The 27,094-nt window shown below is 37.5% G+C and overlaps 1 protein-coding gene across 2 annotated transcripts in view; it reads right to left on the bottom strand.

Moving 5' to 3' along the window:
* The window catches only part of LOC141439928 (uncharacterized), a 128,094-nt gene that overhangs the window by 54,866 nt on the left and 46,134 nt on the right, over positions 1 to 27,094 (bottom strand). The window contains exons 2-6 of one of the 2 annotated variants that reach the window (XM_074104394.1): positions 24,550 to 24,633; positions 23,472 to 23,595; positions 14,094 to 14,179; positions 4,300 to 4,395; positions 1,482 to 1,550 (exon numbers count right to left, since the gene is read on the bottom strand). In XM_074104394.1, the coding sequence (XP_073960495.1) occupies positions 1,482 to 1,550; positions 4,300 to 4,395; positions 14,094 to 14,179; positions 23,472 to 23,595; positions 24,550 to 24,624 (450 nt within the window). In that variant the 5' untranslated portion in view covers positions 24,625 to 24,633. The remainder of the gene's footprint in view (positions 1 to 1,481; positions 1,551 to 4,299; positions 4,396 to 14,093; positions 14,180 to 23,471; positions 23,596 to 24,549; positions 24,634 to 27,094) is intronic. The other variant, XM_074104403.1, reaches the window with a different exon arrangement.

Raw genomic sequence — 27,094 nt, 5'->3', positions numbered from 1 at the left:
ATCTTTTCGGAGGCTCCTTTTCACCTGTTTTCAACATTTGTTCCTGGTTTATAATTTTAAGTTAAACAAAGTTTTAGTAATTTTATTAACACGTCTCACAAGAGTTTAAGTAACAATCATGTTTGTGGAATTTGAGACATTTTCACACATTTCACCTTTAGGTGCGAAAAATTTGGCAGAAAATAAATAAATAATTAACTGCTTAAATATACACACAAAGCTAATATAAAGTATGGACAATAATCATTACATCTATTTTTAAAACATTTTATACACAAATAAAGAAATAAAAAAAGGAAAGAAAAACTAATATTCACTTATTCTGTACTTACAGGGCACAGGCTTCTAAAGTGTAAAGTTAATCTGTACGTTGTAAAACAAAATTACAAAAAGTAAATCTACGTTCTGCAGATTTTTTTATTTCTGATAATTAGACAGCGGATTTGAAGTAGCGATTACAAGTTTAATATTATGGATAAGACTAGCACTAGTAAGTATTTATTTTTCATATCAACTCTACAAAAAGTTGCTTCTAATCTAATCAAATGTTGAGCTGTATAAAACTACTTTAATTAGAATTAAATATTTTTCTTTATATATTAGTTTGTTGCAAGAATAACATTTTTTGAATATAATTATATATAAGATTGAATTGCGGTAAGTAGGTAAGTAAGTAATAAGATAACTGTAAGACCAATAAGCAACATGATATCTAATAAATAAATCTATCGATCTAACCAATTGCACTAGTCATATCCATGTTAAACTTGTAACCGCTATTTCAAATCCGCTCTCTACTAATAATCTTACCGATGGACATACAACCATTTTTTTTACCCAGGAGACTACCCAATATGGTAGTTTATCTTAACATGGCATATGATCAAACGCATGGGAAAGATTCTGAGGTACAAGTGCAGTATTATCGAGTGATGGTTTTGTGTTAGTGTAACGTGCGTAAGTAGAATTATAATAAAGGTCACAGCTCATTAGAGCCACCCGGCATCCGACCAGCACCGCCTCGACTTTCGGCGCCCACTCGTTGTCGACAGGTGGTCCACGGGTGGACGCCGCATTGACAACGAGTGAGCCTCGCGTGGTCCACAAATTTCCTTGTAGTCACTATAGCGGCGAGCAGTGGGCTATCACCGAGTGGTCCACTCTGCGTCCGCGCGTGGCGATCTTGCGAGTGAGGCGATCCGGTGACGCTACGGAGTTGATGTAGTGATCGCATACCCATACAAATCCTTATGAAGAATACTAACCGCTCGAGGCGAGGCGGTGCTGGTCGGGTGCTGGGTGGCTCTAATGAGCTGTGTCCTTAAATCTTATGCACGGTTCCGTAGGGAGAGCTTATACTCACATGGGTTATGCGGGATATGCTATTGACTGCCTGATCTTGTTGCAGGAACTTTTATCCACAATCAACAACGATAGGATAGGACGGATAGCTAGCTATACAGATTGTGAACACAAATTACCGTTTGTTCTGCACATTTGCTTGGTGCGCGTGCGCCATCTACTGTTGTATTCTTGCACTCTCCTCCCTCCTGGCAGGTTATTAAAATGAAAATAAAAATAAATATATTCTTCCATCGTTCCCTACACATAGAGTGCCACCGTCAAGTCCGATGGTTCACTTAGTGATGTTCTTCCCACGAGTATGGAAATAAAAGTAGGTACCTAACCTATAGTTAATAATTCCAAACTAGGAACAGAAATATACCAATTGAAAAACTTAAATCTGTAAACATTTCCATACTTCCTTTTTTATTTGTCACTGTGGGTAGTTCAAATTTCAGTTTTTATTTAAATGAAAACGAAACGCGGTTTGCCGTTTGATTTTAAACTCGTGTAGCGGTATACCGGAGAATATTTTCATTTTCAATTTACTGATGCTTTAAAATACCATTTAACAATGTTAGCACGTGCCACGAGTGTGAATTTCACTGCCAATGTTTTTGCCTAGTGCCATTCACGAAGACGCGTAATTTTGACAAAATTAGACATTAATGACATCTTAATAAGAGCCATGACACGCGTTATCATGAATGTTTCTACCAATAAGAACCTACTTAAATAATAATATTTACTTAACACCAACTGCACTGTATAATAGCAGGCTCTTCCTCAATGGCAATTTTGCGGAGAAATTATGTGCCTTTATAAAAAGATTTTAATATTGTTTCGAGTTATTTATTTGAACTTGTTGTGTTTGTTGATTAAAATTAATATTAAACTCTTAGTCAAAGCTACGGAAATCCTTTGACACAGCAGAACATGAAGTTTTTAATTAAAAATGTAATTTAAAAATCAAAGGGAGAAAAAATTGTATAAATCGCTTAGAGAAAGAAAGCAATGTACATACTTTACTTAGTGACAAGAACGTTATATTTATAGTACGGGATCTGACTGCAAGTTTACCTAGATAATTATAGGCCATATTAACCACCTCAAAGTTACGTAAAAAAACCAACGTTATTTTGATCGGGTTGATAGGTGCAGCCATCCGGAGTTTGTCGGTCAAAATTACTTGTACTCGTATGTCAGAGTACCTGGACGAAAATGGTCTCAGCAGCTATAGTGGGGGAGGCCGGTATGCTAAATAAATCGGTAGTTACTAAAGCGTAATGGGGACCTATTGGGTTGTGAAGATAAGGTGGAAAAACGAAAAAAAGTTTGTTAAGTATGCCCTTTTTGTTGGGGGAGAGCAATTTTCAAAAATGTAAAAAATAGTCACATGGAAATACTCCAGCGCATCTACTACTACTACTTACTCCTATCTGATAACCGAGAGGTATTAATCTGACGGGTTAGTTGATCGGAGTGGCCGTAAAGAGGTAGAAAAAATAAATAAAAGAAAAGTTATTCGAGCATGTCAGATATTCAGAAGGAATGTTAAGTGGGCCCAAAAAAATGTCCTACTCAAATGACTGACAATTTCGACGCGACCTAAAGTCATGACCTATTTTTTCAAATGTTAAAAAAACGTGACCTTGAAATACTCAAGCGCGTCAGATTTTTATACAGACGGTTCTGGTTGGGGTCCAAGTCGTCTTAAATTAAAATCTAACAATTATAATGAAGGGAATGCGTTGATCTATCAAGTTAAAAAGTGTTTTGGTTGTTTCTTTGTTTTTTTTTAAAGATTGAATACGTATTTCGATTTCATTGTTATTGAATGTTTCTTGATTGAAAATGATATTTGGATTGGGGCGGTGGGTTTTTTCCACGTCAAATGGTTTCTTTTCGTCGCCAGTGTTAAATTTATAACTCGTAATGAAAAAAGTAATTTATTATCTGGCAGATGACACAAACATCAAAACGTAAACAAGGAAACAACAGTATAGACTAGTAGATAATATGACATATAAAAGGATATAATAATATATTAAGAATGAATACGATATTGTGATCAGCTGAGACGGGCTTATGGCGGTAGTGTGGGGACGGTGCGAGAGAGTAAGATATATAAAAATAATGAGAGAAGCGGAGTGGGAAATACACAGTTCTCAACAGCTGTACGCTCTTAGCTTTATTGATGGTTTTAGCTACATTGTTTTGAGAAAATCATCAGATTATATCTTTCCATAATAATTAAAGGATTTCCTTCAAAATAAAAATAATAATAATCGCCCTTCAATATTTCGAGGAGACGTTTTTTTACAAGTTTGTGGGTGACTCCCATTTTTTTGTCACGATCAAATCGTCATATTATTGAAATTTACACTTTTGTCCATGTAATTAACTTACCTTGTCGTAATCTGACGCGCTCAAGTTTTTCTAAGGGTTCATTTTTTTATACTTAACTGATTGGCTACCCTCAACGCACGCCCCTATATTAAGGGTTCATAAATGGCTGGGGTACATAATTACAGGGTGCAAGGATTCTCCCTATATGGTTTTCTGACGCGGTTGATAAAACGCAAAATCTCCTCTTGGGCTCCCCTACTACTAGCCACTGGTCAATAGAGTTAAAAAAATCAACCATGTCTTGCCTGGCCAGAAGTGCTCGGTAGACGTCGTTGGAAGTGATTTATCGTAGTACCACGAAAAAGGGAACAATCCTATTCATTTTTACAGGAGTAAATTCATTTTAAGTTAGTAAAATATAAAAGTTAAACAAAGAGAAGCCGTAACGGAACGCTCTTGTATAGATTTATACCTACCCGTGAACCCGGACTCGTTCACTTAATTACAGTAATTAATTAATTATATGACGGAGAAGCGGTTCGAACTCTCGACGAGAGTGGCTCATTTACACGTTTAAGTTAACTCGTGTGAATGGACTTTACTTACGGTTTGTAAATAGAAGAGGTACACCAAGTTTATGATCTCCACCAGGGTTATCAGCACCATAGAAACGATCCACGGCAGAAGCAAGTACTTCATATCCTGAAACATAGAGACTTCTTAAAATTGAGTGAGCAGGGTCCTAGGCGAAAGCCACACAGAAGAGAAGTGGGACGGGGGCGCGTCGGGTGTGTTCCCACTAGTTCTATTGACAGTATTATTATACAACTCTATTCTAGTACTGTCAATAGAACTAGTGGGAACACACCGTCGCGAAACCCCTTGAATTTCATACAAAATAATATAGAAACGTCGCGATCCAAAGCAGACAGAAGAGACGTGGCGGAGACGCCCTCGCCCCGTGTCCGCCCCGTCCGCGACGCGCCCCCGTCCCACGTTTCCTCTGTGTGGCTTGCGCCTTACATTTTACATGGTCATGCCCACTACACGACACCCTGTCACCTCTATTGCTAATCACATAAAATTACAGTGGGCTCTTGGTTGGGTGACCAGCACTCGGACGCGTAACATTATTTGTTGAAATTATGATTAATTATTGTTATTTCGGGTACCACGCAAACGATTTTAAAATATTCAATGATATTTGCTATGTTGGTTTTCGGGGCTGCAAAATTGATCTAGCTTAAGTTTATGGTAGAAAAACAAATTTGTCGCACAGAGTAAATTGTTTGAGAGAGTTAATTGTCTTGCACGTGTGGTTGCGGAATAATTAGGTTAAAGGTTAGTTCTTTTAACGCCTTATTTATATGTTTAAATAAATATTTGGAATGCTCCTTCTCAATTTTCACAAAGCGAGAGTGAACTTTTATGTTGGCTCCACTTTCACGGATCAACTATTCTAGCGATTGTTATGAAAATTTGATGAGACAGGTTCATACGATACTTTATTCCGGCAAAAAAGGCGCGGAGAATAATCGAAGTGACTTTTATTTATGCCCGTCTTTCTTGTTTGTTTGTCGAATTTGACCAACCTGCGTCCGGTTATCAGACAGTCACGAATCATTGTCATCCCAACGTATATACGTCCTCTGTTGGGCAAAGGCTTGGGTCATAGTAACCGCTAAGTCTAAAGACATGTAAATTGGCAGGTGTCCTACATTCATTCTGTGTATGCAGGCCCCTTTCTTTACTGGGCAGAATGAGTCTTACAAAATACTTTCGAAAGTACAGTTGTTGTGCAGTGTTGTGATCTACTTTATGTTTAGGTATTATGGGGAAAGGGGGATGCCATTTTGCAAATCTCGGCTCCATTACTCTAAAGCACCCAGGTAGGTCCATGTCTCGCATACTTATTGAAAGTCCGAATGTATAATGTTTGTCAGAATGTTCGTTAATCATATCTCTTTTTTCCCTGAATCTAATAATTGTTCAGAATTGTTATAAAACAAACCTAACCTATAGTTTTGTATAGGATGACCATTTAAAAATTTCAGAAAAATTTAAGGTTGACTGAAGTTGGAAATTAACAAAAAATTGAACCGACTTCAAAACCTTGAGACACTCGAATTGAGAACCTCCTCCTTTTTTGAAGTCGTTTGAAAAATTATGACATACGATGATTCGGACAAAAATTACGGTATGACTAGCGAAGAGTATGCGACCTTTGGCGCTCCCCACCCAAGGTCTCCGACAGACTAAATACGACCTTGTAAGCTTCGGGAATTCTCGTAACATTTTAGTAAAATTCCAGAATTTAAATTCCAATGAGTGACGCGAAAAAACCCGCGGCTAAACTCTAGTTATGTACGGCCGCCGTCAAATATTTTGGAGCGGCTATGGTGATTAAAAATATCGATATACATGTACTTTTGACGACCAGAAGATGGCCTAGTGGTTAGAGATCCTGACTACATAGCTTGAGGTCCTGGGTTCGATTCCCGTGTCGGGGCAGATATTTGCATGCAAAATACGAATGATTGTTCTCGGATCTTGGATGTTTAATGTGTATTTAAGTATGTATCTATCTATATAATTATATTTATCCGTTGCTTAGTACCCATAACACAATCTTTGCTAAGCTTACTTTGGGACTAGGTCAATTGGTGAGAATTGTCCTTGGTATTTATTTTATATTTATGTACTCTAATACCTTTACAATAGAGTGCATGTACCGATATTTTTGACCACCTTGACCGCTCCGAAATATCTGATGGCAACTGTACAATCAAACAAACTGATTCATGTAGCAGGGCGGAACCTTTTAATAATCAATTTTATTATGATTCCACCCTGCTACATGATTCAGTTTGTTCGACAGTACCTAAGTCAGCCAAGTCCCACAAACTCACCAAATTCATTTAACTTTTCACTCTGACGTCCAATCGAACCCTAGTAAGCAAAGTTTCGCTAATAGCCAATAACTCATGCAGTACAGAGCCCATCTGTCTCCTGAGCAGAATCCCTACGCGCCGGGTTAACTTCCATTAATCAAACCCTCGTCCATAAATATACATTATATTTTATTGTTTTGGCAATATAGGTACTGAATTAGATAAGCTGTAATCCGGCATCGCTTGCAGTTCAACTGAAATTCCGGGATTTACTACATTTCCGCGGGATTTACTCAAAATTACGTCGTGGATTTCATTAAATTTGCATAAAAACAACCGCACTGAATTTCATGTCACTTCGAGCGGTTGAAATATTGAGATTTTATCCCGATCCCGTGGGATTATCGCGATAAAAAGTAGACAATATGCTATTCCAGGCTTATTCCAGGCTTATCTACATACCATAAATCATCCTTATCTATCCAGCCGTTTATGCGTGAAATAGTGACAAACACACGCACGACACTCACTCCGCGGCTTTGTTTGCATAACTCTAATGTTTAACAGTTCAATTGCAATAGGGCAATTAGGCAAAGTTCTGCGCAGGGGGCGACACTAGCGCAAACCTCCATGACAACGTGTTATCTTTATACTCGTATTTTGTCGCCATGACAAATCATAGCCAAAGCCTATAGATATACCTATAGAAATCATGACAACATGATATTTATTTACATCGATACCGTAAACTGCTTCAACTTTGCCCTCTGGCCCCAACATTGCATGATTTGATTTAGAGTCGATAACTTAGCACTCTTATAGGTTTTAAATTTTTATCTACACGGGAATTATTATTACGAGGGGATAAAAGTTTGAAAACCTAAAGTGTGCTGAGTTATCGAATCTAAATCGAATCAGGCAATGTTGGGGCCAGAGGGCAAAGTTGAAGCAGTTTACGGTAGTAACGATAGAGCTATATTTCTAAAAAAATTATAAATAATATGATATTTATGGCATTTAAGATACTCAAAAAACTGTTTCCGGGTTTGTGCTAGTGCTGCACTCGGGCGCGAGAAAATTGCAGTAATTTTCCCTATTCCGGGATTTTACAAATCATTTCATCTACGTTACATTAAACCCACCATGCAAAATGTAAATCCTCTACATTGCAGTTTTCAAGGGGCTCAAAATTAGCGAAATGTACATCAGAGGCCTTAGACCTTATAGTTTAACGCACTTGGAATCACAATCGTTTTCACCACTTTACACTGCCACACGGTATGACACGAAACAGTAATAGAAAGAGATGGTGAATGCGATCGCGAACGTCAATGCAGACAATACGGCCACAGGTAAACACAGATTTGACGAAAAAATATTGGCTATGGTATGGACCCTTAACTTTAGTTATAATATGTCTTCAGGAAAAAAAAACGGTTACGACAAAGTCTCAACATTTTCTTGCAGGCCGTAGAGAAAGGATCACTAGCATAAAATATTTAATAATGCAACGATTTCCAATTGTCAAGAAACACAGATCAAAGCTTTGCGAGCAATATTTGGTTCGAAGCAGAATTCGAAAGAAAATAAAGAATTTCGATAGAAAGCTACGTTTAATGTTCGCGCTACACACCCGTTGAACATTGGGGTTGTCAGATCTGAATTCATTGAGCTTACCCTTTTAGCGTTGCATTATAAATTAAGACTCCTTATAATTATCGCTGATTCAAGATACGCCGGAGTCTCCAGTAACAAACTTAAAGGCCCAATCCACACAACAAATTCTTTTAACGTTTGTTAAAATAACTAACCGAAAGGCTTAGAACCTTATTGCACTTTCGTGTCCGTTTGTCCGCCGGACCGTCTGTCACATAGGTTTTACAGTCAAACGGTTGGAACAGTATTTAAATTTTATAAGCTAGTACCCAATTTAATTGTTAATTTCGCATACCAATTCACCACAAAATAACAATACAAATATAGGTAGAGTCATTCATGATGACGCGAGCCGTAGTTCTTATTACAATGTCATTAATGTCTAATTTTGACAAAATCACGCGTCTTCGTGGATGGCACTAGGTATACCGACGGAGATAAATATAATACGGCAATCTTAATACCCAACCAACATAGCAACCCGTAATATGCCAAAAATTATTGTCACTGGACACCGAACAAAGCCCTAAATTCCCGGACAATCCCGTTATTCTGTACATTAGGCAACTCCGAGAACAACCCTCATGGAGGTTGAATTGTTTCAGAAAGCCGGAAACAATTTCTCGGTAACTCGTCAAAGTAAGCCGTTCGGCTCAAAAGCAGCCAATTACGATATTTATACATTTTCTGCTATTCATTTTAATATTCATTCATCTGGCTTCAGAACAACACGAGATCAAAATTTAATTATAAGGACTATCGATTCTAAATAATTAATGGAATCAGGCGGCATTGTCCAAAGGGGGGGGGGGCACAGGGGACCATCATCATCATTCCAGCCTATTAACGTCCCACTGCTGGGCACAGGCGTCCTCTCAGAATGAGATGGCTTGGGCCGTAGTTCCCACGCGGGCCCAGTGCGGATTGGGAACTTCACACATACCATTGAATTACTTCACAAGTGTGTGCAGGTTTCCTCACGATGTTTCCCTTCACCGTAAAGCACAGGCACAGTCTGTACGCGCCTTGATACAGATCCTATCATTGTCGGTGGTAGAACATCCTAAGGGACAGCGATACAAAACATATTAATATCTAGTCCTATTGTTAGAGTGCGGTCCCTTAAAAATGGATCCAGATGTAGTATTCGAGCAATCACGTTGTAGTTCAAATCAACGTCTTGCCGCGCTCCCTTGTTATGTCGTATTGTGATTCGTCATATTGTGTTGATTCCTCACGTCCCTTCATCCAAAAAGGATTGTTATGGAGCGATTCTACGAAAGCGTACCGGTATCGTAGGTAGTAATCCTATTATAGTAACTGCGAAAGTTTGTCAGTGTGCGCGTGTGCGTGTGAGTGAGTGTGCGTGGGTACACTTTCACGATAAAACGGCTGGAGAGATTTAGATGAAATTCGGTATATAGATAGCTGGACATCTCGAATAGGGTACTTTTTTCCCGATATTCTTACAGGATCGATGTAAAATCATGACATTTCAATCGCTAGGTAGGTCATTACCAAATTTTATGCACGACTTGTTTCAACCTAAAAGAAGATGTTTCCGTTTACAATATCAATTTTCTGCGGTTATTTGAGTGCAATGATGAATTATTATTTTGCAGTCAGCTATATACCTAACACAGATAGGTAATTATTGATCATCGGAATCGAAAAAAGATCCTTAATATTTATGTAATATGATTTGTGATGCATGGTAACAAGAGTGGTAGCTCCATACATATACATAGAAATGGTAACAGTAACAGAGTACTTTTTCTGCACAAAATTTTATAATGTCCCAGGTGATAGAGGCATGATATTTGGCGCGGGTAATACTAGCAGAAATATCTCATTTGTTAAAATCCGTCCAACCGTTTAAGCTACACGAAAAGATAGAGGGGTGGAGAATATAAAGTTGTTAAAATAGCACTTTTTTAGGGTTTTTTAGGGTCCTTTATAGGATCACTTTGTTGTCCGTCTGTCTGTCTGTCAAGACCCTTTTCCTCAGGAACGCGTGAAGGTATCAAGTTGAAATCCATATTTAAGTCTGCTGTCCCTTAGAGCTTTTAAAACATCAAACTTCTAAGCCAACGCATTCAAAAGATACCTACCGCCGATTATGGTGCAAATTTTCGACACTCGCAAGGGAATCAAAACCTACAGGGTGATGATGATGATGATGTGGTCCCGTTATCCCTCACTAGGGATATAGGGCTCGTAGAAGAGTTTTCCACCTACAAGGTACTTCCCGTGAACTTAGTCTTGAAATTTGATACGAAGCAACGTCTTATAACACAGATGAAGGAAAAATTACGAAAAGCATAAATTTTCAGTTACATCATAAAATCAAAATATTTGTACGGAACCCTCGGTGCACGAGTACGACTCCCACTTGGCGGGTTTTTTCATTGTCATGTGAATATGTCTTTTATATAGTCTTGTATTGTATCTTGTGTAATCTTATACTATACCTATACGAGTATATACTTATACCATAAGGTATCCGTGAGACAATTTTACTAATAATATTACTGTTCTCAGAAAATATTCGTTTAAGCTTATTTTTCTGTTCATAACAAGAACTGTGAGGTTTCGCAATCCGGCAAGTTCAGAACGCTTTATTATCCCAGATTAACTCGTCAAACTCGATAGACTAGTTAAGCGATAAGCCAACTTAAGCTATTTTTTATATTAATTAATACCCTCTTTTACAGACTTAGCAAAAACTACAGTATCTACTTTAAGTGTAGCATTATTAATAACTATTAAATGGAATGTATTTTAATTAGAATTGTGTGGGAAGATTTCCGCGCCATCACGCGCTCAATGAATTAATAAGAAGGGCCCTGGTTTCAGCTAACGTCCCGTGCGTGCTGGAGCCACCAGGTCTTAGTCGGTCAGATGGTAAAAGGCCTGATGGGATGACCTTGGTGCCATGGCAAAAGGGAAAGTGCCTTCTCTGGGACGCTACCTGCGTCAGCACTTTTGCAGCCTCGCACCTGGGTCGAACCACGAGGACCGCGGGAGCTGCTGCGGAATCAGCGGCCCTTAGGAAGCGCGAGAAATATTCAGCCCTCTCCAATTACATATTTGTTGCTTTGTTGGTGCTCGGAGGCTAAGTTGTTTTTTAAAGAAGTAGGACGCCGGCTGCGGGACCGGGGATTACACTCTCGCTCTGAGTCGTTCTTGATGCAAAGGCTATCTATCGCCGTTCAACGCGGGAACGCGGCAAGCGTGTTGGGCACCTTTGCGCCAGGAACGATTCGAGGCGGTCTTTTTTTATAATATAAAAATATTATTTAAGTTAGCTAGTAGATTTATTATTTAGTAGTATTTAGCTCTTAGGTATATGATTGTATTTTCTATAAGTTTATATTCTTAAATAAATTTTCCTTTTATACCTTTTAATTGGATGGGATGGTTTCAATAGGAAAACTAAATCAAATACTGCTTTTGCTCGAAAATTTGCCAGTTGCCATCACAAATTACGGAGCTGTCTAGGTGCTCAAAAATATCTAAACACGACCGTATTATTTTATTTTATTCGGGAAACCAACAGCTTAAATTAACTAATACAGGTGGAATACAGAACATGTAACAATAGAGCCAATTAAAGGTTTCCACAGATAATAAAAATTATCAATGATCATGATCATCAGCCTATAATAGCAGTCCACTGCTGGACATGCATAGGCCTCTCCCAAAGAGCGCCATTGGGCCCTGTCCTCGGCTAGACGCATCCAGCCAATCAAATCAATATTCGATATTTTCGAGCAGCTCAGCAGGGCTACTACGAAACTCGTAACTCGAAGTTCGTGTCGTGCGGTCCCACTCGCTCTCGTAATAAATAGTATAAGTGTCAGAGGGACGGTACGATACGAGCTGATGTTCAGATAGACGAATACGTACGTGCAGTCAAGCAAACTTTAATCGCGTATAAGGGTCATTCATAATAAAGACTACAACTTCTTTGACAAATGTATGGGATATCAACAAGACGTATGCATTGGTTTCTCCTTGGCACGCGATCCACTATAGGACTTAGAATGTACAGGATCTTAGGTTACTTATATATATACATACATATATATACCTACTTAACAACGATGCGCGACCGGCGGAGCGGCAAGCGAATTTACTGCGCGATCTGTAATCTAACCGTACAGAGACAAACTAGCAACACGCAATGTTTTAAACAAAAGCGGCCAAGTGCAAGTTGGTCTCGCCTATGAAGGGTTCCGTAGCAGCAAGTAACATAATATAAAAGTTTCCTTTACAGTATTTATGACGTATTAAAAAAACTACTTAAGTACTTGATCTCGTTCAAACCAATTTTCGGTGAAAGTTTGCATGGTATTTTTGATAGATTTATCATTCTATTATTTTAGAAGTTACAGGGGGGGAGGGGGCACACATTTTACCACTTTGGAAGTGTCTCTCGCGCAAACTATTCAGCTTAAAAAAATAGGATATTAGAAACCTCAATATCATTTTTGAAGACCTATCCATAGATACCCCACACGCATGGGTTCGATGAAAAAAAAAATGTTGAGTTTCAGTTCTAGGTATGGGGAACCCCAAAAATGTATTGTTTTTTTTCTATTTTTGTGTGAAAATCTTAATGCGGTTCACAGAATATATCTACTTACCAAGTTTCAACAGTATAGTTCTTATAGTTTCGGAAAAAAATGGCTGTGACATACGGACGGACAGACAGACAGACATGATGAATCCATAAGGGTTCTGTTTTTGCCATTTGGCTACGGAACCCTAAAAACCGGCCGAATGTGTGTCGGCCGCGCGAAATGTTCTGAAGATGGGGCAATTATTTAATATTATATTTTGATATGATATTTTCTCGTTAAGTTATAAGTTATATCATAAATGTACCGCGGTATAATCGGCGAAGCGCCAGGACCAAACTAAGTTATTGATCTACGCTATTGTTCGATCAAATGTAAGCATATTAACCTGCGGGATTATATTCTTTGGGTTTATACTAAAGCTTTTGTTCTACTTAATCGATATGGTTAGAAAAGACTAGGCCAATCGTAGAACGATGATTTTTAAACGATATGGCGGTGTTTGCTGGCTAAATAATGAAATGGCGGCGTTACATGAAATGCTTATTTATTTATTGATTTGGCGGAATTTACGATCAGGCGACGACAAAACATATGTATTACACCTTCCTACCACTAACAATACAGTCTCTAAGCTAAGCTATGGACGAACGGTCGGACATTGCGAAATTATACGGGTTCCTTGTAGGATTAAGCACGCTCTCTCTATCCTGTATACGCTATACGTCCGACTGCTGGTCTCAGGCCTCCATTCAAAATGGGATGACCTTGTGGTTCTCACGTGTGCCCAGGAATTTTGATGAGACAGGACTTCGACTTAGATGTCATGTCTACATCATTGAACTATTTCACAGGCGTACAGTACAGTCGCGGTAACCTAACACGTAGCAGGTTGGAACCTTTTGATAATGAATTTCGCTATGATTTCTTTGGCTATAATGTATGGAATATAGAGGTACATGACATTAGTCACAAGGGTTCCACCCTGGTAGGTACGTGATTCAGTTTCTTCGACTATTCCTACATAGGTTTGCTTACGATGTTGTTCTCCTTCACGGAAAAGCTGAATTCATCAAATTAAAAAGCCTGGGCACAAACCCGTGACCGTCTGCTTGATGGGCTATAGGTCATTACGCCACTACGACGCTATAAGCCGAGATTATTCGCAGTAGTTCCTTTCTTTTCATACCAATAATTCTCTTTTTTTGTACTGCCAAAGGAACTTCGAATAATCTATAAGCCACAGTGGCCATAATATTGGAGTACTAACCTTATAAACGCCTAGAATGAGCATACCGCATGAGACGAGACCCATAGAACTGCATGCCAGCAGCGTGATGTTCAGAGACACTGTGACTGAAACAATACAACTTTTATAACAAATTAAAATTAACAAGAAAAAAGGCCATAGTCGGGTTTGCTTGAATCGCTTGAATACACGTCGAAAAACAATACTTAAAAATCTTTAATAAAATCATCAGTCAAGAAATGTCACAAGTAGGATGATCATACTCAGCATAAATGTTCTTCACTATAAGAGTTACTCACAAAGAAACCCGAGCCCATTCGACTTACTATGGAAACCCGACTGGCCTTTGTGTTCCAATGATAGTGTTATTTTTATAAGCAGCCATTTTTTTACCCCCGATGCAAAAAGAGAGGTGTGGGTTTCGTTTGACGCCAATTTCAATCTGTCTTTATGTCTGCCTGTGGCACTGCAGCCCTCAAACGGATGGATCGATTTCAATGCAATTTTTTTTAATCGAAACCTGGTTTAACCGAGATGGTTCTTAGCTAATTTTCATTAAAATCAGTTGAGCCACTTTTGAGACAATGTACTTTGAATTTTTAAGTTAAATAAGTAAAATAGTTCATGTATGGACCTCCGTAAAATAACTTCTGATCTTAATATCTGGTTTCTTGACAGGTGAAATACCTACCGCTAGATGGCGTTAGAGTCGAGAGGTCCGTTTGACGTTACAGTCATCCTGGCGATTGACCCATTTAATTATTAAATCAATAACAAACATGAAACAAATTATATCAAAGTTGTCAAACTGACATCACATATTAGCGCCAACTAGTCCTACGTACGAGTAAAGTAAGCTAAGTACAAAATGGCATCACTCAAAAACACCTTTCTAAAGATATTCCTTTGAAATGGGTGGATACGATCAAGGACTATAGTCCTTGGTAGGATTAAAAAAAATTGAGCTGTAGATTTTACCAATGACATTTTCATTCATTATGATTGGTTATTGGGAGTCTTTTTGTATTTTTTATTTCAACTCCAAATTTTTTACTTTTACGGTCATCCCGTAAAACCATATCGAAAATACAAACTGAGACATGGATGCACTGAAAAACCAGAAAAAGAGACCAAGTTTAAGTAGCGTAATAGAAAAAAGCAACCTGAGACACAGCCTGAGATATTCGTGCCTGTACGTCCAGTGGTGGTGTAGGGGTATGGCACGCAGCACGGAATGCTGATGACCTGGGTTCGATTCCCAGCGCTGGTCTCTTTTTCTGGTTTTTCTGTGCATCCATGTCTCAGTTTGTATTTTCGATATGGTTTTCATTACTTATTTCCGAAAATCGGCTATGAGAGCGTCGTAAGGATACAATGTAACGTATACCTAACTAAATTTTGAAATTGGAACGATTTTAGAATTATCGTCATACATAATAATAGCCTTTGCACTGCAGGTAGATGCCAGGCACATAGAAATCTTAAACTTAAACCTTGCCGCCTGCGTCTTTCCGTCTTAAACGAAAATATATTTAGGTAGCTTATAAAGTGCACTTAAAGTATTCCCTCCAAGAATACCAGTTCGATATTCCCATAAATATACACTTGCTATCCGTTCACCATTCTACCTCGTATGTAAAAATAAATGTTTTATACGTCAGTACAACACAACACAAACAGCCAGGCCCAGACGAACTAGCATTTGTGATACGAGCGGTTGTGGCTTTAGTGGGATAAGTATCCATTTTATTTTCCGTCTCTGCTCAACTTTATTATTTAATAACAAACTTTATGACATGCTAGAATTCCAAGAAAAATAAATAATGGGAACTCTTCTAATAAATAATCTGTTTTCACAAGCGTTTGTTTAACTTAACCTGATATCTAAATTCGTAAATTGTCGTTTTTCGCCCTATTCTGTGCTGTAATCTATATTTACAACGACTTATTCAACTTGGCATGTCGTATCTAAGAACGTGAGTAAATTATCTACAAATCATTAGTTTTGAAATTTGATAAGGATATGTAAATCAAATCAAATAATACGTATAAAGTACAAAAAAGCTTGTAAGAGTATTAAAAATAAAATGTTTTAACAAAGTAGAAGATTGCACAATAAGTGCATAAAACATGCCATTTTACCCGTGACATTTGTCTCCACAGGGTTGATACTCGTAGTTAAGTCGAGGACAAAATGAGCTTTATGAACAACTAATACCAACGAGTACACTGCTTTTCACTTCGATTGCGAAAAAAAAAACTTTACAGCAATAGGAGGAACAAATGTATACAGGGTGACATCGGAGACGTAATCAGAAACTACTTTTTTAGGCTCGTTAATTGATAGCTATTTACATGTACTAGTTCTTACACGAAACAAAAACCGTTTATTTTTTGTTAACTTGCCCTTAATTAAATTACCAATGCAGTAAATCATGGTAAAAATGAAAATTAACAAAAATAAACTGTTTTTGTTTCGTGTAAGGACTGCAATTAACGAGCCTAAAAAAGTAGTTTCTGATTACGTCTCCGATGTCACTGTATTTACTAGGTACCTAGGCAGAGTAGGACCTGTGAGTCTTGATACTCTGTTAGCTATGTAAAGCTAACCTTGTTCTGGCAACCCTAAAATCAGTCAAGCAAGCAGTAACATAAATCAAAATTGAATTGTACCTTCACGGTCCCACAAATATGTGATTGAAAATGCTTACAAAAAAATGTCAAAATAAGTAACAGAAAAGGAACTAGAACCTAGAACCATTCTTCGTCAATGTCCGTGATGGTGATAGTGATACCTAAATAATTTTTTAAGTTTTGTATTTGGTTCTTGATTATGGCTCAAATATTTAAAAAATAAAAATTTAATTTACTCATTTGTATTTTAACTTTTTTTTGTGGCTGTTGGTGCCTGAGGTATAGCCTTGGTCTTATATTTCACTTTATGCACTAGACTAGAGCATAAAAAGCCATTTTATGCCGTCTAGATCCAGCATAAATACGAAGTTTATGTGAAGTGAAAAACTTATTACAGGTAAAAAACGGAACCCGTCGTACTTAAATACCGTAGCGTCAGGTAAAATAGGTAACAATTATGTAGATTATAATGAACCAATTCAGTAGCTAATCGGCTATCCCGTAGTTTTTCCAGGTCACGAGCCCTCGCCTGAGCCCTGCTACCCTATGACAAGGGCTGCCCACAGATCTAAGTCTATAAACGAACCCAAATACCCGTTCCTTCCAGTTTATAATCATCACATTTCTTTTATAGCTTTAAGCATTTGTCTTACCTACAGCGAGGAAGCGATTTTCTCGCCCAAGAAACACACAAAATATATAGGTCAGTAAAAGAGCCGCAATTAATAATAATTGAGCGCTTGTTCACACTGCCGGCGAGAACTATCTCTTCACTAATTTGTCGCAGCTACAGGAGCTATTAAAGATTACTCACTCAACAATACTCGCTCAGCGATGCTCGCTTGTTGGTCAGAACACTCGCCGAGAATACAAACAGCTGTCATTTTACTCTAGGTACAGTGCGAATGATGGCCCGTCGCGCTGGTCCCCCTCGCTTATATAGATATAGCCCAGCGACAAAACTATAGGAACTACACACTCGTTTCTCGCCAACTCGTTTTCAGGGTTCCGGAGCCAAAATGGCAAAAACGGAACCCTTATAGTTTCGCCATGTCTGTCTGTCCGTCCGCGGCTTTGCTCAGAGACTATCAATGCTAGAAAGCTGTAATTTTGCACGGATAAATAAGTAAACTATGCCGACAAAATGGTACAGCTAAAAATTAAAAAAAAAAATATGGTACCTCCCATAGACGTAAAGTGGGGGTGATTTTTTTTCTCATCCAACCCTATAGTGTGGGGTATCGTTGGATAGGTCTTTTAAGATTTTTCGATTCAGTGATGTGTTTGCGAAATATTCAACTTTAAAGTGCAAATTTTCATTAAAATCGAGCGTCCCCCCCCCTCTAAAATCTAAACCGGTGGGTGGAAAAATTTGAAAAAATTCAGGATGGTAGTAAGTATATCAAACTTTCAAGGAAAACTATAGCGGCCAAGTTTGCTTGAGAATTATTAGTAGTTTATGAGTAAATAGCAGCCTAAGGTATAAAATATACCTAAACTTGGAAGATTCCGTATAAAATACGAAATCCTTAGAAAAATATTACTTAATTTTTTCGTAATAGCTACGGAACCCTATCTTGGGCGTGTCCGACACGCTCTTGGCCGGTTTTAGTTTCTAGCTCTACTCGCTTCTCGTTCATCGACTCCGGTGGGACAAGTGCCTTACATAGTCAACTTAGGTACGTGATAAATCAAAACGCACGTCATGTGCTCGTAAATAAACCGTCAAAGTGCGAGTCAGACTCGAGCATCAACGGTTCCGTTCATGTTTGTACGTATGCCAAAATATTCGATATGAACGACAGTGAGCTCTGGTCGCAGGGTGCTAGATTTGTTTACGGATTTTTAGATAAGTGAGTAGACATGTCTTTGGTAGGTACTCGTATTACTTTGAGTATTTTTTAGAGAATCCGTGTGCAGGGGGGCTGCTACGAAATTCGAAAATCGAAGTTCGTATCGTACCGACCCTCTCACTCTCGTATTAAATAATATAAACGTCAACGGGACGGCAAGATACGAAGAAGAACGTCAGGGGTTCCGGTGGTATAGCTTGGAGGATATGTCGTATCTCTCTTGGCTCGAGGTTTTGCTCATTGACACGCGCGGTTGTTATATTGTTTTCATGCTTATTACGAATAGCATTGTAAGTGACACAATAATCTTAAATGTCTAGGTTTATACCTAAACTAAACTTAAATGGAGAGAGGACCAACAGTGCCTGATAAGGTACTTTTTATGGTTTCTATCTATATCTATATAAGTTTGTGTCAAAATCTGAACTTTAAATACCAACTTTACGAAAAAACCATACCTACGTAACATCACTACTGGGTCCTAACCCTGTACAAGTGTACAATCAGCAGCACAAGTGGATGAGCGGTTGTGACGCCTTAACCTACCCTCTATTACTTTGGCAGTAGAGTCATGTGTACACCAACACCATTTGTGCCGCTGACTATACGAGATGAGAGGCTGAGTTGGATCAATGAACTGTCACGTCTGTGATAGTTTAACCTTCCTGGAAACTTCTCGAGCGGCTGCGACAGCTTAAGATAGTCGCCGCGGGTTGTCGTTACATGAGATAGAACAATTTCGGATTGCCGTGAGGCTTAATTAGGCCTAAAATAGGTACCTGTCCAATACCGGTTTTCCCCTTCTATGTGCTATAGAGAGAAAGTGCCGCAAACTATGTGTCTATGATGAGGTTTCCTTCAATGTTAATCATTTTACAAGCTTTTATTTAACTTGCAAATGTACCTATGTACGGGTCAAAACTTGCAAATTAAATTTGATCACTTCCAGTGGTCGGATTGACTTGAATTTTAGCATACTTATGTAAATCTGGTAGTGACATCCTGGTGGTGCAGTCAGGATCGTCTACGCCGGACAGAACTCGTCCACGGTTAATGGCATCGACTTGGAATTTAGTACAAAAATGTAGTTCGAATAAAATATGGTGTGGCTTAATGTATCAAAATTCAAGGAATTTGAGGAAACTGTTGCGCCACACGTCCCATCTAATCACGTGTCACGTCGGTACTATTATTTATTTGATTTGAAAACGTGCGCCAGCGGTTACGATACATGGAAATTCAACATTTCGCGACATGCATATTGTATGACATGTCCTTACGTCTGGTTCCCTACGGGACCAAGAACATTACATTAGGACGAATTGGAACAAATAAACAAATGAGACACGACTTTTGTTCATGCTTTTAGTTTCGTACCTTCTCGTATTTTTTGAGACGTTAAGAGTGGGTTTTGGCTCCAGACAAGATTGACTTTCAATGATGTGATTTTTGGTGGATTTGGTTAATTAAAAACCAAGCAGAGGTTTATTTGAAAGGTGGTGTAAAGTTTTATATTCTCGGGAGTTCTAGGGTAATTTATAAAGAACAAACTAATTGTAAGTTTAGCTTATATAAGGTATAAATAATTATTCAATGAATATCTAAAGAACTTAGGTGTACTAAATAGCTTTCCAAATTACAATAGTTAGATATATGTAACACTCATCTTGGTCTAGAGCACTATACAGCGTGTATTTTTGATATGTACTACCTAAAAATTTAAGGGTAGTTAATGAAGGCCCTAATAATCACATTTTATTATGTTTTAGTAAAAAAATTGTTGTTATTTTTCTTATAAAATAAATTAGCACGCAATGTATCACTACGCGCTACTACTTTGTTTTTATACAAAAAGTTGCACTTGTTGACGTGACAGCTGTCACAGAACGTTTCTGTCGTATCAAATTATTGTACGCATTACATTGCTGCTCGAAAATATTTCAAAATTAATTACGCTCTGGTAGTTAATTTTAAATTAACAATTTGTTTTGATATCGGTTTACAGCACTTAAATCTTCGTCTGGTTACCTACAGTTTGAGGTAGTATCAAAAATACACGCTACATATCAATTAGAAAAGATGGCAATCTATTGATGGAGAATAATAATATGATATCTTTACGTTTACAATCCAAAAAGTTTTTTGTTTTATTTCCATAAGTTATACGACAAAAAAATATATATGAGCATTGTTTGACAAATTGTGGCGGAAGAATTTTTGTGTTTAAAAAATACAAAGATGGATTTTTTAATTGTTATTTTTAGACAGAGAGATCCGAAACGAACTATGACACAGATACAAAATTTCATCTTTCTATTTAGATACTACATCCGCTCGTAGATATCTTCTTTATTTTTCAACAGATATTGGTGGTTCAAACTCGTTATATTTTTCCAGTTTTATATAATATAGAATATAAATTGTAGATGTGAAGTTTTTACCACTTTCTGTTTTTCACGGGATGTTTTTACATTTTATTTTAAGAGTAGTGTTCAGTCGAGAAACTGAATCACGTAGGCACCAGGGTGAAACCTTTTCATAATCAATTTCGCTGTTTTCTTTGACAACTGGTTGGGTTGTCAACATGTCAGGTCCCACCCTTTCTTTGACGTACACTCTATTTCACGGTCCATAAAAGTCGATTTTATTCGACTATGATTTACACAACACTTTACCACAGAGTTTTACGATTTACTTAATTTCAGTTCAAAGAATGAATTTAAGTTTGTCCCCTGTTAATAAGGGGTTGATGAAAATTAAACCGGTTATCCGAAGTTAAAATGTCGTGGCTTTTGAAGGAAGGCGGGATAATTGCCTTTCATTTTACAAGCGTGGCAAAGAGTTGCTGAAAATATCATGATACACTTGGCTGGCCAAAGGCTCATTCACAAGTAATTTAATTTATTGTATCTATGTAGATATGAAAACTCTTTATTGTTTGTATAAAAGAAAAGAAACAAAATACAATTGACAAACTTTCAGATCCTTGTACAAAGGCGGACTTATCCCGTTAAGGGATCTCTACCAGTAAACCTTTGAGTGGATGAGTAGTAGAGCAATCAGCTGGGAACCGACAAAGAGTTTAATTTTTTTTTTATGAATGATAAATCGTATATATTTTCTGTTAATTGCACAAATGCTGAATATTGATCATCAAAATACTCATCATTTGTCGAGTGAAAATTTTTGATAAAACGGTTGATTAATTCTGAATGACTAATTAATTTTGAACTTTCAAAAGGTACAGTGGATTTATGCTGGACGGATTATAATTGTAAACTAGATTTATAGAGAACAGTGGCAGTATTGGGCAATATGTAACCTAACTACAGATTACTGATTGCGGTTACATTTTGTAGTTAGTAATCTCAGCAACAGATTATAAAAAGTAACCATAAAATGTAGTTAAAAATTTCGGTTAGGTACTAACTACAAATTGTAGTTGCAATCACGGTTACTTAATTGATTACATTTTGCTAACTACCAGTGGCGTGGCGTCAAATATTTGTGTGGTAAAGCTGAAGCAAAGATCGCTTACATCTTTCATAAATTTGTGCTTATGTCTTGTTGTTCTATTTTGTAAATATTGGGCAAGCCGGTGGGAATAGGGTTCTATGGACGCTTCGCCACTGCTAACTACATACTTAGCTTAGTACCTACAAAAAGCTTATATCAAATGAAAAGACCACAGATAACTTATAACTTAAGTTCCTCAATCTATATGAAAACCAACCGTGTCACTTTTTTACCCGACTGCAAGGAGAGGTATTGTTTACAAGCTTTTATTTGCAATGTATGTGTGTATCTTGCAAGTTACATTTGACTCACTTTCAGTGGTCTTGAAATTTGGCACATTTATGTAAATCTGGTGACTGTAAATGTAGTATTGACAGCCTGGTGGTTCAGCCAGGATCGTCTCCGCAGGGGGAAACTCCTCAATAGTTTACAGCACAGACGCGAAACTTATTAAACCTTATTAATATAGTTAGGTTACATGTAACCTTACTTAACTACTTGTACCTATAGTTAAGGTTACTTAACCACTTACAAGTGGTTGGGTGGTGGTAACTACAGTTAACTATCTACATGTAATCGTAATCTGTAATCAGATTTCAAAATGTAGTGAACTGCGCCTTACACTGAACAATGGTAAAATATAATATTTGTTAATGATAATAAAATAATTAAGTACGGTTATCTTTCAAAAAGGCGCCACAGATTTGTGGTCTAGAAAAACCGGCCAAGAGCGTGTCGGACACGCCCAAGATAGGGTTCCGTAGCCATTACGAAAAAAATAAGTAATATTTTTTTAAGGATTTCGTATTTTATACGGAATCTTCCAAGTTTAGGTTTTTTTTTACCTTAGACTGCTATTTACTCTTAAACTACTAATAATTCTCAAGAAAACTTAGCCGTTATAGTTTTTCTTGAAAGTTTGATATACTTACTACCATTCTGATTTTTTTCAAATTTTTCCGCCCACTGGTTTAGATTTTAGAGGGACGCTCGATTTTTATGAAAATTTGCATTTTTAAGTTGAATATTTTGCAAATAAATCACTGATTCGAAAAACCGTTTTAGCAACCCCGTAATGATTTTAAAATACCTATCCAACGATATCCCACACTACAAGGTTGGATGAGAAAAAAAAAACCACCCCCACTTTACGTCTATGGGAAGTACACTAACGTTACACGTAAACGTTTTTTTTTATTTTATTGTACCATTTTGTCGGCATAGTTTACATACATATTCGTGCAAAAATACAGCTTTTTAGCATTGATAGTCCCTGAGCAAAGCCGCGGACGGACAGACAGACAGACAGACATGGCGAAACTATGAGGGTTCCGTTTTTGCCAATTTGGCTCCGGAAACATTTCGTCATTCGTACAAATGTGCAAATCGTACTCACTCGGTGTTATTTTTTCTGGTTCCAGAAAGCTCTCGGACACCGGGTCTTCCATTTCTCCGCTCAGGTACCTGTGTTCTACGTCCACGAAGTGTCCCAAGGTCACGATAGTGAGCGAAAAATAAACCTGTGAACAATACAAGATAAATTATCTAGTATATCTTTATAGCTTATAGCAGTCCGAGGGTCACTGGCGGTGGTGGCTGAACATTAGCGCTGGGGCGTTTTAACATAGTTTTAGTCTTAGTTTTAGGTGGTACTTATGGAGCCAAAATAAACCTTTCTTTCTTTCTTCTTCAGCAAAGCTGAGACGCGAGCTGAGAGAGAAATTCGAAAATCGAAGTTCGTGTCGTTCCGCCCTCTTACACTTATACTATTAATACAAAAGCGAGAAGGACGGGACTATTATGAACTTCGATTTTCGAATTTCGGAGTACTCGTAGGCCCTCTGCAGGGCTACTACGAAACTCGAAGTTCGTATCGTGCCGTCCCTCTCGCTCTCGTATTAAATTGTATAAGTGTCAGAGAGACCGCATGACACGACCTTCGAGTTTCGAGTTTCGTAGTAGCCCTGCTGAACACTGCGCGACGCGCGTCTAGGCACGGTGGCCAGCGCATGATCGTGTAGATACGTAGTTTCTTGTGGCGCATTATTAGCAATGGTCCTTCCGAAAGCGCTGGTACTATAAAAAAGTGACATGTACTCGTAAAATAATTTAGTATTGAATGTAATATTGCATAATACAAGTTGCATAGTAAAAAGGTGAAAAATAGCGCAGTACATAGGTATTCTGCAAGGACTTTTTTACATTAAGAATACTTTTATAGAATCTTGTACCGCGCGCTGAGCCAACCCTCCTTTGACGCGCGATACGTACCATCAGCCAAATATGTGGTCTACCACCCTAAAATTGATAATCGTTTGCATGTCATAAAACAATAACGCCAATAGACGTTTCTGTTAACTTGAAAGTTCGACTTTAGCGACATATTTATTTGATAGGGACTTGTTTAAAAATTGATAGACCACTTATTTGGCTGATGTACCTAATCCTAGCGTAATAGACTACGTAGTACTTACTATAGTATAGAAAGCCGAAGCATAGCAGCCACGCCGCAAGCTTCTCCAGCAGCAGCAGGACTCGATGATGGCCATCCCGTCCCCCTGGCAACAAGCATCACACCCTCTAGTTAAAACTTCCGCTAGCCAATGAGCTTACTGAAGTTCAGCGTGAATATGCAAGGTGGTGTAAGTGCATAAACGGCAATGAACGCACTTTGTGGTTACCCGCGCAGTTTTAAAAGTTTTCGAATATAAGTTAAAAGTCAACGTTTCCTACTTTTTCGTTTCATCCAATATTCATTACCTCGAAATCACCAATAAAATTTTTAAATCACCGATTTTTAATTACTAGAAATATTATTTAATAGACAATTTTTTTGGCAGAACTTCATTTCATATTTTATTATTTCATACTTTTTTGAATTAAATTTATTTATTTATTTTTGTAGCGATTTATTTTTGTTGGTTTCGCAGTTCTAACCTAACTATAATAATACGTCGAAGAAATAAACAGCGATATTTAGTTATTCTGTCTCATGAATAGTTGATAACGATACCTCCTACGTATACTGGTACAAGTGACAAATTTCTGATTTTTAGTTTTTTGCATTTTTGTGATTATATTTCCTTATTTACCTACCACAAAAAATTTGGACGGATATTCCTATTAGTTTTGGAAATAAAGTGACGTATATGAATGCATCTAACACCGTTTTGCTAATCGGTACAACGTATACTGAGGCAACCGACATGCACCACTATACGCGGCACCGATATTGTCGCGGGGCCGGGGAAGTCGAGTGTAACTGGCAGTTGCCTCAGTGTACGCGCTAGCCGTCGCTGCGTGCGGACCGTTTAAACTGTTCTACGAGCACATAATTTGATAGTATATATAAAAAAAACATGTTTTGGTTTGGCAAGACCACAATAGCCGTATTATCCAATGTGAAACCTTTTCGTGATCTATTTCGCTATGATTTCTTTGGCAAATGTATGGGATGTCAACATAACATTGGTAGTACAACGGTTCCACCCAGTACCAGTACGTGATTCAATTTCCTCGGCTATACCTACATGTACGCGTGCTAGAAATATAACATTGCAGTATTACATTGCATTTTGGTAGTTGAGCATCCCCAAAAAGAAAAACAGTAAATTAAAATGAGAACAGTAAATTTCAATATACCTACAGGTTGATAAAAAAAATCCTGTACTATACTGTAACCCATATTAGGGCTACTGATTACTAATACGATATAAGTGGGAAAACATCGAAATTAGAAGTCTTCTTGCGACTCCACTTCCATACAAAACTTTTTTTTCGAATCACAGTATTTTTCTACTTGGACCATATTAGTAATTAGTAGCCCTAATGTGGTTTAAAGCATAGTACAGGGTTTTAATAACACCTATACACATTTTTTTATACACACCTAAGAAATGGTACCTGGCTATGTATATGGCGAAAACGGGTAAACCGTATGAAGTTATAGAAGTTTCCCAAGACTCAGAAACAGACACAAAATTTAAATCTATTGTCAAGAAGACATTAATATATAAGGCGTATTATTAAAATTAATGATTATATCATGGATAGGGAAATTTGGAAATAATTCCGATCCGCATTGGCGAGTGCTTACTCCAAATAGCGAATTGAGAACTGTTTTAAATATGTAGTTGTGTTAAATACTTGTGATGTATAGATATCACTAAAATATGATTGTAAATCTGTTTACAAAATATACCTAGGTTTATTGCCAGACTCTTCTCAACAGAGGTTTTACGAACCGGTGGTAAATTTTTTGACATTTATAAGTGCTTGTTACAATCTAAATTGAATAAAGATATTTTGACTTTGACTCAATATTTCATGTCAAAGCTTGTCTTAAGCAAAGTGCCAATCAGACTCGCGCACGAAGGGTTCCGTACCATCTATACAACTTCATTAGGATTAGCAAAAAAATGGCAAAAAAAAAAACATTTGTTGTATATATATTATATCGACTACAGTTATACATAATCTGTGAAAATTTCAACTGTCTAACTATCATGGTTCATGAGATACAGCCTGGTGACAGACGGACGGACAGCGAAGTAGTATAAAGTAGTAGGGTTTCCGTTTATACCCTTTGGGTACGGAACCCTGAAAAGGCACAAAAAGCTAAACCGTTATGTGGATACAAATGGGTGCGATGCGATATATGTATCACATGAGGAACCTTTCACAATAAAATATGAGTACACATTTGAACAGGAATACGAATCAATTGAATGTGCTTCCATTAATTTAAAGCACTTAATACAATTACTTTTCTTAATAAAACCATTTATATTTCAAGTGAGGTTTTTATAAAGGTATATTTCTGTATTTTGTATAGCACGTTTAAAACATTACTAGCGGTATATTGGTACAAGTGGCATGCTAATGTTAGCGTATAATGATGCAAGTGATAAAAACGTTTATAAATCAATAGATGAAGGTAAAAGAGCATCTTTTTTATTGTTCATTGCAAGCCATATAAGTATTTCATCTAAAAATTCATATACAATATAAAAATATTCG

This window comes from Choristoneura fumiferana, chromosome Z (genome assembly GCF_025370935.1).
Source record: "Choristoneura fumiferana chromosome Z, NRCan_CFum_1, whole genome shotgun sequence".
Taxonomy (NCBI): Eukaryota; Metazoa; Arthropoda; class Insecta; order Lepidoptera; family Tortricidae; genus Choristoneura; species Choristoneura fumiferana.
This window is presented reverse-complemented; position numbering and strand designations above follow the sequence as displayed.